We start from the raw sequence: 13,766 nt of genomic DNA on the forward strand, positions 1-13,766 counted from the left end.
ATTAAACAAAGGGCCAAATTCACAGGGGATGTGTGAGGAAATGTAAATTAGACACTCTTGCACTCAGACTTTTTTTAACCAAAATAGTTAAATTAGCACAACCTGGAGAGTGGAGGAATAAGCTATGCCAGTGTGAAATTATACAAACACTAGCTTGACAAGCCCTGAGTAAGTTGGTCTGTCTAAAGTTTAAACAGGTGTAAGTTAAATACTAAGAAGGTGGACATTGTGGCACACTTTAATGCACACTTCCTTGCTGTACTCCTTTCTCCTGTCCGAGGCTCATCAACTTAGGCCTGGGCTACACTTAGAACTAATTGCTATGTCAGTCAGCGGTGTGAAGAAACCCACACTTCCTAGTGACATAGCTATGCCAACAAACCCCCAGCTGTAGAAAGAGAGCTTCTTCTGGCATAGCTAACATCACATGGAAAGGGGGTTTTTACTTCACTGGCAGAATACCACCTTCTTTCATTGGCGTATGCTGCGTCTACATTAAGGGACTATGCCACCATAGGCTCTGTAGTGTAGACATAGCCTTTGACTCTTACCCTTATAAGGCCTTGTCTACACTGGATGTTTAGTCTCAGTGTAGTTGCACCATTGCAACCTCCTAGCACAGACAAGATTTACATCTGTGCATCATGATCTATGCGGTTCTAAACAGGGTAAGCTGGACTGGTGCCAATAGTGCTGTACCAGTGTAAACAGCGCCTGTGCTAATGGTTGGCACTAATGCAGCTGCAGCCAGGACTAGAATCCCAACACAGAAAATGTGGACCAAATTCAGAGTTAATGGGTAAGGTGAGGCTGTAAGATGCGCATTGGTAAGAGGGAGTGAGTCTAAGGTATTGTAACATACACATTTGGTCTGGCAGAAAGCGTTAAATTACCTCAATCTAGACGCTTTGCTGAACTTGTCCCACAATTTCACATCCCCTACCAACCTATCCCTTCTTTTATAAGCCATTACGTTCAGCACCAAACCACACGTATGGGGTTAGGCTATAAGTCACGAAAAACACAAGGTGTTAGCAAGCCGGGGATGGTGCTGCAGCATGAAATATACTTGAGGATTCCAAAACTAAAAGCTTTTTTTGTAGATGTCGCCAGGGCAGGGCATAAGCAATGACTCAAAGCAGTTCTTTAGTGCTTCTGACACTTGCTACTCTGTTTGATCCGGGGTAGTGTACTTTCCATGATAGCCTTGTTCTTTTTCTGCCAACAATAATGATGACTTTAATGAGCCAGCCAAGGAATGTGTTTTGCAATTTCTACCTGGGCGAATTCAGTTATGAAACATTTCCAGTTCATCTAGGAGCGGTGCAAATTACAGTCATGCTGTTTGTGCTTCTAGCATCAGAGAGCATCAGACAGAGTTGCTGTGTTGAAAATATCTTCTGCATTTCATTCCTCCTAGAGGGCGAGTGAGGGAAATTCTCAGTGTAGAAAGAAGTTGTGTGTTGTTGAGATAGGAAGACCCCAGTGTATGTGGCTTTCTCTGTCGCCAGTACTGAGGGACTTCATGCGTGTACAACAATCATATAGGCAGTTAAGGACATTTAAACTTATTCCTGCTCTGTTTTACCAGGCTCACCTGAGGCTGGGACCATATCTAAGGCCATTTGTGTACAGCACTATAAACATGCATGGTGTTTAGAGCCCCTGATCCTGTAATGAGTTCTGTGCAGGTCGACACCCTGAGGTGCAGAGTCCATTAAAATTAATGGGGCTCAGTTGGAGATGCACCCTGCAGAGAACTCATTGCAAGCGCAGAATGAGAGAGAATAAAATTAGTGACAGAGCAATCTCCTGCCTGCCACGTTCTTTCATGGTATACATGATTTCTGTACTTGGCTGCTCTCTTGCTCATAATCAAATCTACCATCTTGATACTATTTATAGGGTATGGTGGGAATAAAATGTTTCAAAGGATGCTGATTAAGCCTCAGTGTGGTCAAACAATACACAGTGTGTGTGAAATTGAGTCATACTCTTTGTCAGTACATTATACAATGCAGTCTGCAAAGGAGTGTCATGGTCGCACTGTTCAAAGGTTTTGTTCCATATACGTTCTACATTAATTGCATAACATGAATGTGAACTCCCTTGCTTGAGACATTAAAAACTAATCTGCATATATTCAGTGGCAGATTAACGCACAGGCCCATGGGGCCCTGGCCAATTTGGGGTTCCCCCACAGGAGCACTGGAGCCTGTATAGAAGTGGGGGGGCCACCAGTGCCGGAAATGTAGCCCTGTGCTCCAGGCCAGGTGGGAAGCTGGAGCTGGGCTGTGGTAAAAGCCGCTCAGAGAGCCTGGGCCACTGTGGGGAGCCCCAGACCCACCACCTGCCCTAGGTGAGAGAGCTGGGATGCCTGAGATCAGCCCCTGGCATGTGTTCCCTCCCCCACCCCTGGGGTGCTGTGCCCAGAGCTGGTCCGTGCATAGGTGTAGATTTGGGGGGCGGGGGCATTGCTCTTTTTCAAGTGGCCGCAGGGCAGGTCTGGCAGTGGCGGGGTCCTGGGTGGAGGAGTGGGGCTGGTCTCCCTGGTGTCACCAACCCCCACACCATGTCTGCGCCCGGCCCTGGCCCCTTTGCCTGGATAAGGCCCCAGGGCTCATGCAGAGCCACCCCAGGTGGGTAGCGTAGGTGCTGGCCGGTTGTGGGCAGTGGGAGCTGGGGCACTGTCCAGCAGAGCCTGCACTGCGGGGAGCCTTGCTATGGGCCAACTCAGGGCACATCCCACTCCAGCGGGTCACGGTGGCCACGCTTGGGCAGAGGGGTAACTGAAGGGCTTGGGCTCCCCTGTTGAGCCCGCTCATCACCTCCTCACATCACCAGCAGCTCAGGTACCACTCCAGGCAGGGGGAGCGAGCCAATGAGCCAGGGGAACCAGCTTCAGAACATGCATCTGTGTGTGCACAGGCCTGCCTCACCATGCGCCCCCGCCCCCAGCCAAATATAGCAGTGAAACTACACCTACGGGTCTGGGGCTACCCACAATGGCCCAGGCTCCCTGGGTGGCTCTTACCCTGGCCCAACTTCTGGTCTGGCTGGGGCAGGGCCTGGGGGAAGGGAAGGAGAAGGGGGCAGGGCCCCACAGTAAGAGGTGTTTGTGGGGGCCCAAATGTTCTTTGGGCCCAGGACCCCAATAAATCGTAATCTGCCGCTGCATACGCTACTGAAAAGAGTGCAGGACTAGGCCGGGGTGGCAGGTTTGTATAATTTTTGGTGATGCCCAGAATGGGTCCAAGGCCCCCCAACCCCTGCCTTGTAAGCCGCCCCCCCCCACCCCTGACTTGTAAGATATATATATATATATATTAATAACGTAAAAATGGACTTGAAACAGTAAGCGTTTAACAGTTTCCCTATACTCCACAATGTGGGTGGTGGGATGGGGCGGGGGCTGTGGGGTGGGGCTGGGGATGAGGGGTTCAGGATGGTGCGCAGGGCTGGGGCAGAGGTTTGGGATGCGGGGTGTGTGTGTGTGTGAGGGCTCTGGCTGGGGGTGTGGGCTCTGGGATGGGGCTGAGGATGAGGCCTTTGGGGTGCAGGCAGGTGTGGGGCCAGAGAGGAGGACCCCCCGGTAGCACACTCACCCCGCACCACTGTCACTGCACGTGCTCCTAGGGCCCCTCTTAGGTCCAGGGGGTTACACTTCCCCAGAGCAAGAAATCCTCATTCAAAAAACAAGAAAGACAAGAGTTCAGAGGGAAAACTGACAATCAAGAAACTTTTCCCCACCCTCAACTCCGCAGAGAGATTACGGGGAATGGGGGAGAGCGACTTCACCCAGGGAGACAGAGAGGAAAGAAGCTGGCTCAATTTGGGGGTGGGGGTGGGGGGGGCGCGATGCAGCGTTGTTGTTTGCAGCACACCAAAACAGCCCGCTTTTCTACCCAAGTGTAGATGGGGAGGAGGAAGCGTTGGGGGCAATTGGCGTGCCCTGGCTACAGCCACAAAGAAGGGAAACTAGCAAAAGAAAAGCGGAAGCAAGGAAGGGAAGGAAAAAGCCCAAAGCAAGCTGAGCAGCCAACCAGGGGCTCCCTGAGCTGCTGCAGTCACTCACTCACTCCTCTGACCCTCCACCCAAACCCCTCAGCAGCGGCTGGCGAGGGAGCCCAGCACGGCGAGGCAGGGCTGTCGCCCACTGCCCCAGGCCCAAGCCGAGACACTTGGGGGAGGTGCACGGGGCAGCAAGCGGGCCGGGGGAGAGACCCAGCCCCAAACATTGGTGGAGCCGGGCCTCCGGACCCTGACTATTGCTGGAGCACGGGCACCATGGGCTCATATAACTTGCCGCCCCTTGCTTGGTTGGTAAAATGGGTCTGATAACCACCTGTGTTGTTCCCATCCTTCACTGCCTCCGTTAATTGAGGGTCTAAGGCAATACTTGAAGGCAATACTTTAATTCCCATTGGCCATAGGGGTTCAGGCTAGAGCCATTACACCATAGCAGCACTGTGCATGACTCTTCATGGGCCCCCGCCCCCTCCCCCTCCCCCCACAAAAATGCAGGCCCTTGTCTGGAGTTGCTTTCGCTGTGAAGTCAACATAAGCAAAGTGGGACAGGGTAGGAGCGCAAGTACATGTCACTGCTGAAATCCTTATTATGGCTATAATGCGCTGCTTTCTCTCTGCATTTCTTTACTATGTTTGAAATGACAACTGGGGTGGAAGTCAGCCATGGAGGACTCAGTCTAGTGAGGAAGATCATTTGGATCATACTGATATAAAGAGCGTAGAGCTCAAAATTACCCTCGGCAGTTGTTATAAAGCAGCATAAGTGCCCTCGAGTTCAGTGGGGCTCTGGTAGTTGCAACAGCTGAATGCCCAGCTCATAATTTCCTTGATATTTGTCTGCTAGGGATGAGGGAAGGAGGAAGCTAGTTCCACCGATTGTTGCTGTTTGTTTTTCTCAGTATCTATCCTGCCATTGAATTTTTCTACTTTAAATGAAAAGTCACTTTTTCCCCATGGGCTGACAACTGCTTCGCTAGGAAGAAGCAAACGTGATTAATTGATTTCTAAGCGCTCTCTTTTGGGAAGGTGTGGGAGGGAAGAGTTGACATGGGAGAGCATGATTTTCTTTATGGCAGATATTCATTGTTGTTGCCCTTTTTGACCCAAACACCTATGCAAATTTCAGGGCCTGAGGGATATTTCAGCTGGAAGTAGACATAGATGGAAGCTGGTATGCAGCATAACTTGGATGCCAGCTTGTTGGTTGTAAGTTCCTTATGAAGTAGGATCACGAATTTTGGTTAGAGGTATTCCTGGAGGTTTCATCACATGACAATTTTTAATTAAAGAGTAATCTTTAATTCCTGAAGACTCCAAGACAATCCTGGAGCAGTGGCAACCTTGTAAAGTCTTGCTCATCTGAGCACACAAGGAACCAAGAACAAAATAAGCCATTTAAACATAATAACAGCCCCAGGGCTCATTAGCAAACAGATCCAAAAGCTCTCTCTCGCTAGCTTTGCCAGGGTCACGCTGTGTTCAAAGGCTAGTGCTTGGCTTTTTTGCCTCTGTCACTTTCTCTGGGTGTGTTTGCTCTCTTTCTCATAACACCCCACTCTTGGTCACAGTACCCATGGGAAGCCCCCACCCCCTTGGTCCTAGTTTCTGGGCAGACTAGACTCTGTGTGTGTACATGCACACACGGGTGCATCCATTTAACTATCTTAAATGAAGGGCATGTTCACCTCTCAATTTGAGCAACGTTTTAACTCAACCCCAACAAGATTTCATCCAGCTCATAACAGTAAATTTCATCTGTGCACCAGAAAGATCAGGCTATAATGCCACTCTCAGCTGAAAATTAAGGTAGGAATCTTTATCAACTTTCAGTGCCCACAGAACTCTGAGCTGCTGCTGTTGACAACAGCCCAGTGCCCCTAGTGAATTAGATACAACGGTGCTGGGAAAGGGAGGTGAGGTAAAGAGAATTAACACTGAGATGGGCTAGTACTCAACATTTTAAAACTAAGCTCTGATTTAAAATGGTTCAAGAAAAAATGTCAATGATTTGGGCAAAAAAAAGTGTATTTAAACGGGTCATAAAGTGACAGTAGACTGTGGAAAAATGATGTCTTCATTCATGCTTCATCAGCCACTAGATCCCAAACACGGTCGTTAAATATGGTCTCACAGCTGCATCCATGCCACTGTAGTGTTTCTAGCGTAGACATAGAATAGCCAGGTTGGAAGGGATCTCAAGAGGTCATCTAATCCAACCCCCTGCTAAAGCAGGGCCAACCCTAACTAAATCATCCCAGCCAGGGCTTTGTCAAGCCTGACCTTAAAAACCTCTAAGGAAGGAGATTCCATGGCCTCCGTAGGTAACCCATTCCAGTGCTTCACCACCCTCCTAGTGAAAATGTTTTTCCTAACATCCAATCTAAACCTCCCACATTGCAACTGGAGCCCATTACTCCTTGTTCGCTCATCTGCTACCACCGAGAACAGTCTAGATCCATCCTCTTTGGAGACCTCCTTTCAGGTAGTTGAAAGCAGCTATCAAATCCCCCCCCATTCTTCTCTTCTGCAGACTAAACAATCCCAGTTCCCTCAGCCTCTCCTCATAAGTCATGTGTTCCAGTCCCCTAATCATTTTTGTTGCCCTCCGCTGGACTCTTTCCAATTTTTCCACATCCTTCTTGTAGTGTGGGGCCCAAAACTGGACACAGTACTCCAGATGAGGCCTCACCAATGTCAAATAGAGGGGAACGATCACGTCCCTCAATTAACTCGACATAGCCTGAGTTAAACTGATGCTAGTTATAAAGCCCCATGATGCTGTTGGAGCATAAAGGGGGAGTTAGGCCTTGTCAACATACAACTTTTGTATCACTGTAATGAAGCTTATAGCAGTAGAGCTATTCCCACACAGGAAGAGGAATAAGCTATTCCGCTGTAACCATTTTTATACTAGTATAATTGCATGCACTCCAGGGGTTGTACCAGTGTAACTTTAAAGAAAAAAAACACACCCTTGACAAAAATAGTTATACCTATACAAAATCTGTGTGCAGGCCAGGCCTTAGAGCAGGGGTTTGCGAGCTGTCAGCCTCCACCCTAAAGCCCACTTTGCATCCAGTATTTACAATGGTGTTAAATATATAAAAAAACCTATTTTTAATTTATAAGGGGAGGGGGGCACACTCAGAGGTTTGCTATGTGAAAGGGGTCACCAGCACAAAAGTTTGAGAACCACTGCCTTAAAGCATAAGTGAGGCTTGGTTTACATCTAAAACTTAAGTTGACCGAGCTCCCTTGCTCAGGGTTTGAAAAATTCACAGCCTGAGACCCCCAGCTAAGCCAACTAAGCCCCACTGTAGAGACTGCTGGGTTGACGGAAGAACTCTTCTGTCCACCTAGCTACTGCCTCTTGGAGAGGTGGATTTACTGCAGTACCAGAAGACCTCCTTCCATCGCTGTAGTGAGGGCCTACAGTACAGGCGCACAGCTGCAGCGTTTCTAGCATGAACACACCCGAAGGATTAGCCCCTTTAACACAGACACTTGGTGCATAGCCTGGGTTTTCAATAAGCCCCTATAACCATACAATTAAAATGTCAAGGCCAAAATAAATGTACCAGCCACTCTGCATAGACTGAATCACACAAATAAGTGACCTGATTTTCAGTCGTGCTATAAACCAGCAGTTCCCACAAGCTTTGATGTGAGCCTACGGTGACCAGATGTCCCGATTTTATAGGGACAGTCTGGATATTTGGGGCTTTTTCTTATATAGGTTTCTATTATCCCCCACCTCCTGTCCCGATTTTTCACACTTGCTGTCTGGTCACCCTGTGTGAGCGGCAGATGCATGGCACCTGTGTAAATGAGACAACTGGTTTAGGCATCTCAACACAGAGATGGGGGCCTCACTTTAGGCATGCATATTTGACATTCTTAGCTACGGCATCAATCTGAAAAGCGATTTCAAATGAAAGCTTCAGCTTTAAGCTATAATACAAATAGAACCTCACTTTTTAAAGAAGTTGACTTTAACCCTTTTATTCAACCACAGAGACGCTAACCTGGCGTGGAGATGCAACTTTAAAGTTTCCTCAGAAAATTGTCATTCCTGCATTTATTGATATACAAGTATCCCAGGGAAAGGGAAGAGAAACAGTAAAAAAAATAAAAAGCAATTAGGAAGAGCACTGAGCATATTACTGTACAAATCTTCCTTACAGGAACTCTGTGCTGCATGAGGAGAAAAACGAAGACACCCTCTTCTAGGTATACTCCTCCAGGGTTATGCTTGCTTCCTACAATGCAGGCAGCACATCCCTGCAGACATGGAGATGTTGTGAGGAGTTTATACAGGAAACACCACCCCCCCCTCTTTAGGACGTTTTTACAATAGCAAAGTGGTAGGGAAAGGTGATGATTTCTGCTTGCTCACTACAGTACACAAAGGGTGCTGGTCTGGCCCAAAGGATATTACCCCAAAGGCAAGGATGCAAATATCGCCTTATGAAATGAGTGCTACATTTTGAATGCACAACACTGTTTTCTTTACATTTGTGCATCTCCGAGTACTAGAACCGGGATGAGACAGGGAAGGCTTAATTCATGTCAGCAGTTTAAGGAAACAACCCATGCCTGCCAATTGTGCGGCAGTGAAGGTATATAAGAGTGAAGTGGGAGTGAAGGCAGCTGGCTTCAGCCCCAGGGTCAATATGTGTGAGCATGCTCAGTACCAGCCAAGCAGCAAAATCGGGGAAGGGGGGCACATGACCCTGGAGGCCCCTCCACGCATCCCCCACCGCACTTAAAGTTTAGATCAACCTAGCTCCTTAGCCCTGTGGTAGTTATAGCTAACTCAACAGAAGAATTCCTCTGTCAACCTAACTACCACCACATGGAGAGGTGGATTAACTTCAGTGACAGAGAAACCCCTTCCATTGCTTTAGGCTGCATCTCCAGCACAGGTAACAGAGCTGAAGCTGTGCCATTGTAGCCCCTGTAGGATAGGCATGGCCTCAGTTATTTCATCTTAGAAAGAAAGGAGTCACGTGCTGCTGGATGATAAAAGAAGCATTTGCAAGGCAAAAACAATAACTCCACTTTTCATCCACTACTGGTCATTGAGTTTTATCCTAGTTAGTTTAATCAGCTGATTCATTATGGTTTTCAGAGCACATTTATGTAAGACAAATTACCACCTTAAAATAAAACCTCCAACATTTACATACACAGTGACATGATATACAACATAGTTTGTATTAATATACAAGTTATTTCATTAGCAGCTATAATAATTTCACATATAGAACATGGCTTTACTTTCTACAGTTTTAGGCACACTGGAAAGGTTTTATCAATGGGGTAATGGGTATGTTAGCATACCCAAATAAATACACTGGCCCACACACCCTCAGTTGCTGTATTTTTAGAATTATGCCAGTTCACACCAGCTGAGGATTCAACCCTAATTGAAGAATGAAAGGACAAGGTAACACTGAAGATTTTGCGATCTCTTGTATACCTTCTAGATAAGAAAAACCTTATCAACTTTTAAATGTTATGATTTTACTAATATATGAAATTCAGCTTCACTCAAAGAAATATTTGGGTAAAACAAAAGGTTGTTGTTTTTTTTTTAATTGTTAAGAGGGTGATCTCACCTGTAGAAAAAAAAATTGAAGCACAAGATCAATACTTGTTACTGTTGAGAGAAATGTGATAAAATGTAAAGATGGTTTATACAGGTTTGGCATTTGTAGTGTTTCTTTACTAGGATTCAAAAAAGTTTGATGCATAAAAGCTGTGAAACACTTCAATTTGATTTGCTTGTAGAAAAAGTAGAATTTGAAATAAAAAATGGTTAAGATGATACGTTTAATGCATTAGCAATGCATTACCCTCACTTAACTGCTGTCCTGAACATGAGCCTAAGTCCCAAGCACATGCTTAAATACAGTCCTGAATTGGGACCAGATTCTCAGGTCCAGCAAAGCACTTAAATACATGCTGAAAGTTCAGCATGCAAGTAGTCTTATTTGCTTCAGTGGATCTAGTCATGTATTGAACTAAACACATGCTTAAGTGCTTTGCTTGCTTGAAGAATAGTCAGTCTATTTCAAAATTACTTACAACATCTGCTACAACAGGGAACATGATTTCAAATCAAAGCATTAAAAGCCTGAAGAAATAATCCCTCATTTAAATAATAAAACCAGCCAGATTCCATAACATATGCAATCAATTATAAAAACTGATTAAATACTATTTTTTAAAAAAAATGTTTATAACTTATGAGGCAGGTAAACGATTATGAAAAGATTTTCCTTCACAAAAGCTTCATTTATAAATTCTACTCAGAAAGTGTTGCTTAAAACTTTCTATCAAGGAAATACAGAAATATATTTATCACAGTTGTCAGAACTTTATAATACAGGGTGTGTTAGTCTCTATTGTAACCACTCCTCTTATTTTCCAAGATTTATAACTCAACCATTTAAAAAAGGAAAGGGAAAAAAATGCTACAGGCTACATAAAAAAAGTGTGAGAGAGAGGGAGACTGGGTTTATCTTTCCCTTTAGGAGAAATTAAAAGTTTTGGGCCTCTTACAAATGTACAAAAATAAAGATGAGTAAATAGATTCAGATACTTTGCCATTAGATTCCAAACTAGCTTCTATTCTTAAAGTATTTTGGGATACTTCTGGAAGGAGAAAATGAGTTATTTTGTTTAGGAAGAGTAACTGTGCCATATGGGAGATAAATCCCTTCTAAAATTTAAAAAATAAGTATTTTCACACCACTTTTAAACTCTGTCTGCTGGGCACAGGAAAGTGGCAACTGGACAGAGTTTTGGAAGTCTTCATGTGTTGGAAAATACAAGTGCCTTTAATTCTGTTTAATGTACAGGGATTTTGGTTATAACTTTGGTGGTGTGTTAGCAGGATAAGCTGATGTTTGCAAAGAAACGTACATTTCTGAATTGGGAATTATTAGGGCTCTCACACTATAGGGATGAGCATAGGAAAGACTTAGAAAAAACAGTTGTCAGTTAATAAAAGTAACAAAAGTACTGAGCCACAGCTGCTCAGTGGAGTAGAACTATGGTTTCAGAGCAATGAGGTTTCCTCTGCTGAACTCTTGTTTAAAGACAGACATTAAACACAAGGCTCTCATTCTGGGTACAAAGTTAACTTGTTCCTATGGCTTCTCTGGTCATCATTTCTGGTAGGAAACTAAACCTTTATACGATTGTCAAGTTACTCTTTGGTTGTCAGGGGAACACGATGAACACATTGCACGTATCCTTGAGAGCTAGCAGGTGCCTTTTACTGTACACCCAGTAGGTCGCTAGATGCTCAGGAAGCACCTGCTTAGGAGGAGAGGTGACGTTCAAATAGAGTGGCAGAACAATGCCGTTACCCACTGCAAGCCTGGGCCTCTATGTCCAAGAGAAGGCCAAACAGGAAACCACCCTCTGTGCAGAGGCACAAGTCAGAGACGTGCTTGAGCTGACATTTTGGGCAGAGTGAGGATTAGGAAGATTCCAACACCTGTTATGTATCGATGTGGGCAGAGCTGGGTAATAAAATATGATAGGAAAGAAAGAAAGAAGTCATAGAATTGTGTCACATAGGTTGAAGACTTCAGTTATATCATACACACACACACACACCCCTATCTGTTTTTTGGCTTCAGAATGGTACAGCATAAGGAAAATCCTCCATTTGATTTGTCATCTACATACAATAAAAAAAAAATACTGCACACAACACTTCATTAACGCAATGCCCTCTGCTACAGCCAGGACTTTTTCTTTCTAAAGTCTTCACGAGTCACTGAACATCAGACAGGTAACTTGGTAGGATGTAGTGTTGAACCCACTGCTGACTCTCTGGGGTGCCACTCTTGGTGTGAAGATAGTGAGTCCCTGCGATTTCACAGTGTTTAGTTCCTCCTTGGGTTGCAGGAGCAGAGAACTGCCCTTTGTTCTCCCAGTTTCCTTTTAAGCCTGATTCTGTTTGACTACTCCAACACAAAGCCAATCCATTCGCTTGCCCCCAGGTGTCAGGATTGTCCCCTCAGATTTTCACATAGTCTCTTTCAGCAGCCCCAGTTTCCGAAGAGCCTCTTTCCTGGCTTCTTCTGTTGAGCCTCGGCCAGAAAACTGTACTGTTATGCCCTGGGGTCGAAATCCTGAAGGTCTAGGCAGTGAGCCTGATCTCTTTCTCATATCCAGATTTAAGTCGGACTGCCCATGGTCAAAAAAGCTTTTGGCAACATTCTGTCGAGCAACCTTGTCACTGGTGAGAGTTGTGTCTGGTTTGATCTTCATGGTCTTGCCCATAGGAAGGAGAGGGCTGGGATCGCATTTTAAGGTTGTGTGGATATTTTGATACCCATTAGGAACAGTCTCTCCCCGTTCTTCCTGCAAGTCCTGTATCTTCTGTGTGTTTGGGGCATGATATTGTTGGACCAGACTTGGCCTTCCTTTCACCAGGCCTAGTTTAGTCAGAGCGTCATATCGTATTTGCTCAGAAGTTAGATCTCTTAAGGAGGAGCTTCTGTTGCGAACCAAGAGCTCATTCTTCTGCCACCTCTCTTCTATTTCAGCTGTCCCAAAGGCTGCTCCGTTCATGTTGGCCAGCACCTGGGCCTTGCGCACCTGCACATTGACTGCTGCCTTAGAGATAGTTTGGTTGAATTCTTTCCCACCTGCATTGGTTATGTTGATATTACTTGGAAACCGGTAGGATTTGGGTCCAGGCAGTGGAGGGTGCTTAGGGGCTGGGAAACAGTCTCCATTCTGCACTGGGGCTTTCCTTGTCTCCACAGGCTTCTCCTCCTTGGGGGAAGTGGGAGAGCTTGTCTTGGTCTCATCTTGCTTCTCGGACATTTTCTGAGCCAAGATAAGTGGAGTGGGGATGGCATGATGAAGCTTGGGGTGCTGCACTGGGCATGTAGCAAGAACTCTCTCATCGCTCATCAATGGAGGAGCTGAAGGGTGGCTTGGGGGAGCATCGGGAGGTGGAATCTTCTCAGGCAGCTCACTGCCCTCTGATTTAGGGCCATCTGTTCTCCTGGCAGCTTCTGACACTTAAAACAAATGGAATCTCATTAGGTCCTTGCAGAGAGTAGAACACAAGGCTTCCTTTCACGAGTATTGGCCTCTCCCCCCACAGCTCCCCCTAGTCCCCCAATTTTTCACTTGAATAAAAAGTTGGAACTTGAGTAGCTTAATGTCTCCTCTGGCATCAAACTAACACCTCCACTTAGACACTGTCTGTGATGGGTTTGATACAATCCTTCCTTCTGCTAATCCATTATTCCCATACCTGCTAGATGTATGTGCAGTGTTTCAACAGCCTTCTCCTTTTCCTCTATTTCTGGTATTTGGGCCCTTTCTTGGTTACTGTGACCAGAGGGGAAAGAAACATGTTTAAGACCCAAGTAGCTCATTTGCTAATGGGCAAGTCCTCCTCTTCTGCAGAGAGTCTGAGGAACCTGGCTGTGTGTAGGCATCAGGAGGCCACGCTCCATGGGTGCCACCTACCCATGTGGTGGGGTTTGGTCAGTGAAGCCACATTCCTCTAAGCCCTCATGGTGGCTCCACTACCATCAATGCACAAGAGGACTGTCCACAGAAGAGTGGGCTAGAGGTGGGTAAAGGAACGGGTGCATGAACAAGTAAACTTGTTACAGTCGTGGTCGTGCATTTCACTCCTATTGCTCATTGGAACAACTTCATGATACTTTTATTTTGTTAGTGCTCTGGTGTTT

The 13,766-nt window shown here is 45.8% G+C and overlaps 1 protein-coding gene across 2 annotated transcripts in view; it reads right to left on the reverse strand.

Annotated features, from left to right (window-relative positions):
- Positions 1–9,106: 9,106 nt before the first annotated feature.
- Positions 9,107–13,766, reverse strand: part of PROSER2 (proline and serine rich 2) — a 32,647-nt gene continuing 27,987 nt past the window's right edge. For both annotated transcript variants that reach the window (XM_075124547.1, XM_048836602.2), the window contains exon 4: positions 9,107–13,082. In XM_075124547.1, coding sequence (XP_074980648.1) covers positions 12,076–13,082 — 1,007 coding nt within the window. In that variant the 3' untranslated portion in view covers positions 9,107–12,075. The remainder of the gene's footprint in view (positions 13,083–13,766) is intronic.

Source organism: Caretta caretta, chromosome 1, assembly GCF_965140235.1.
Source record: "Caretta caretta isolate rCarCar2 chromosome 1, rCarCar1.hap1, whole genome shotgun sequence".
Lineage (NCBI taxonomy): Eukaryota > Metazoa > Chordata > Testudines > Cheloniidae > Caretta > Caretta caretta.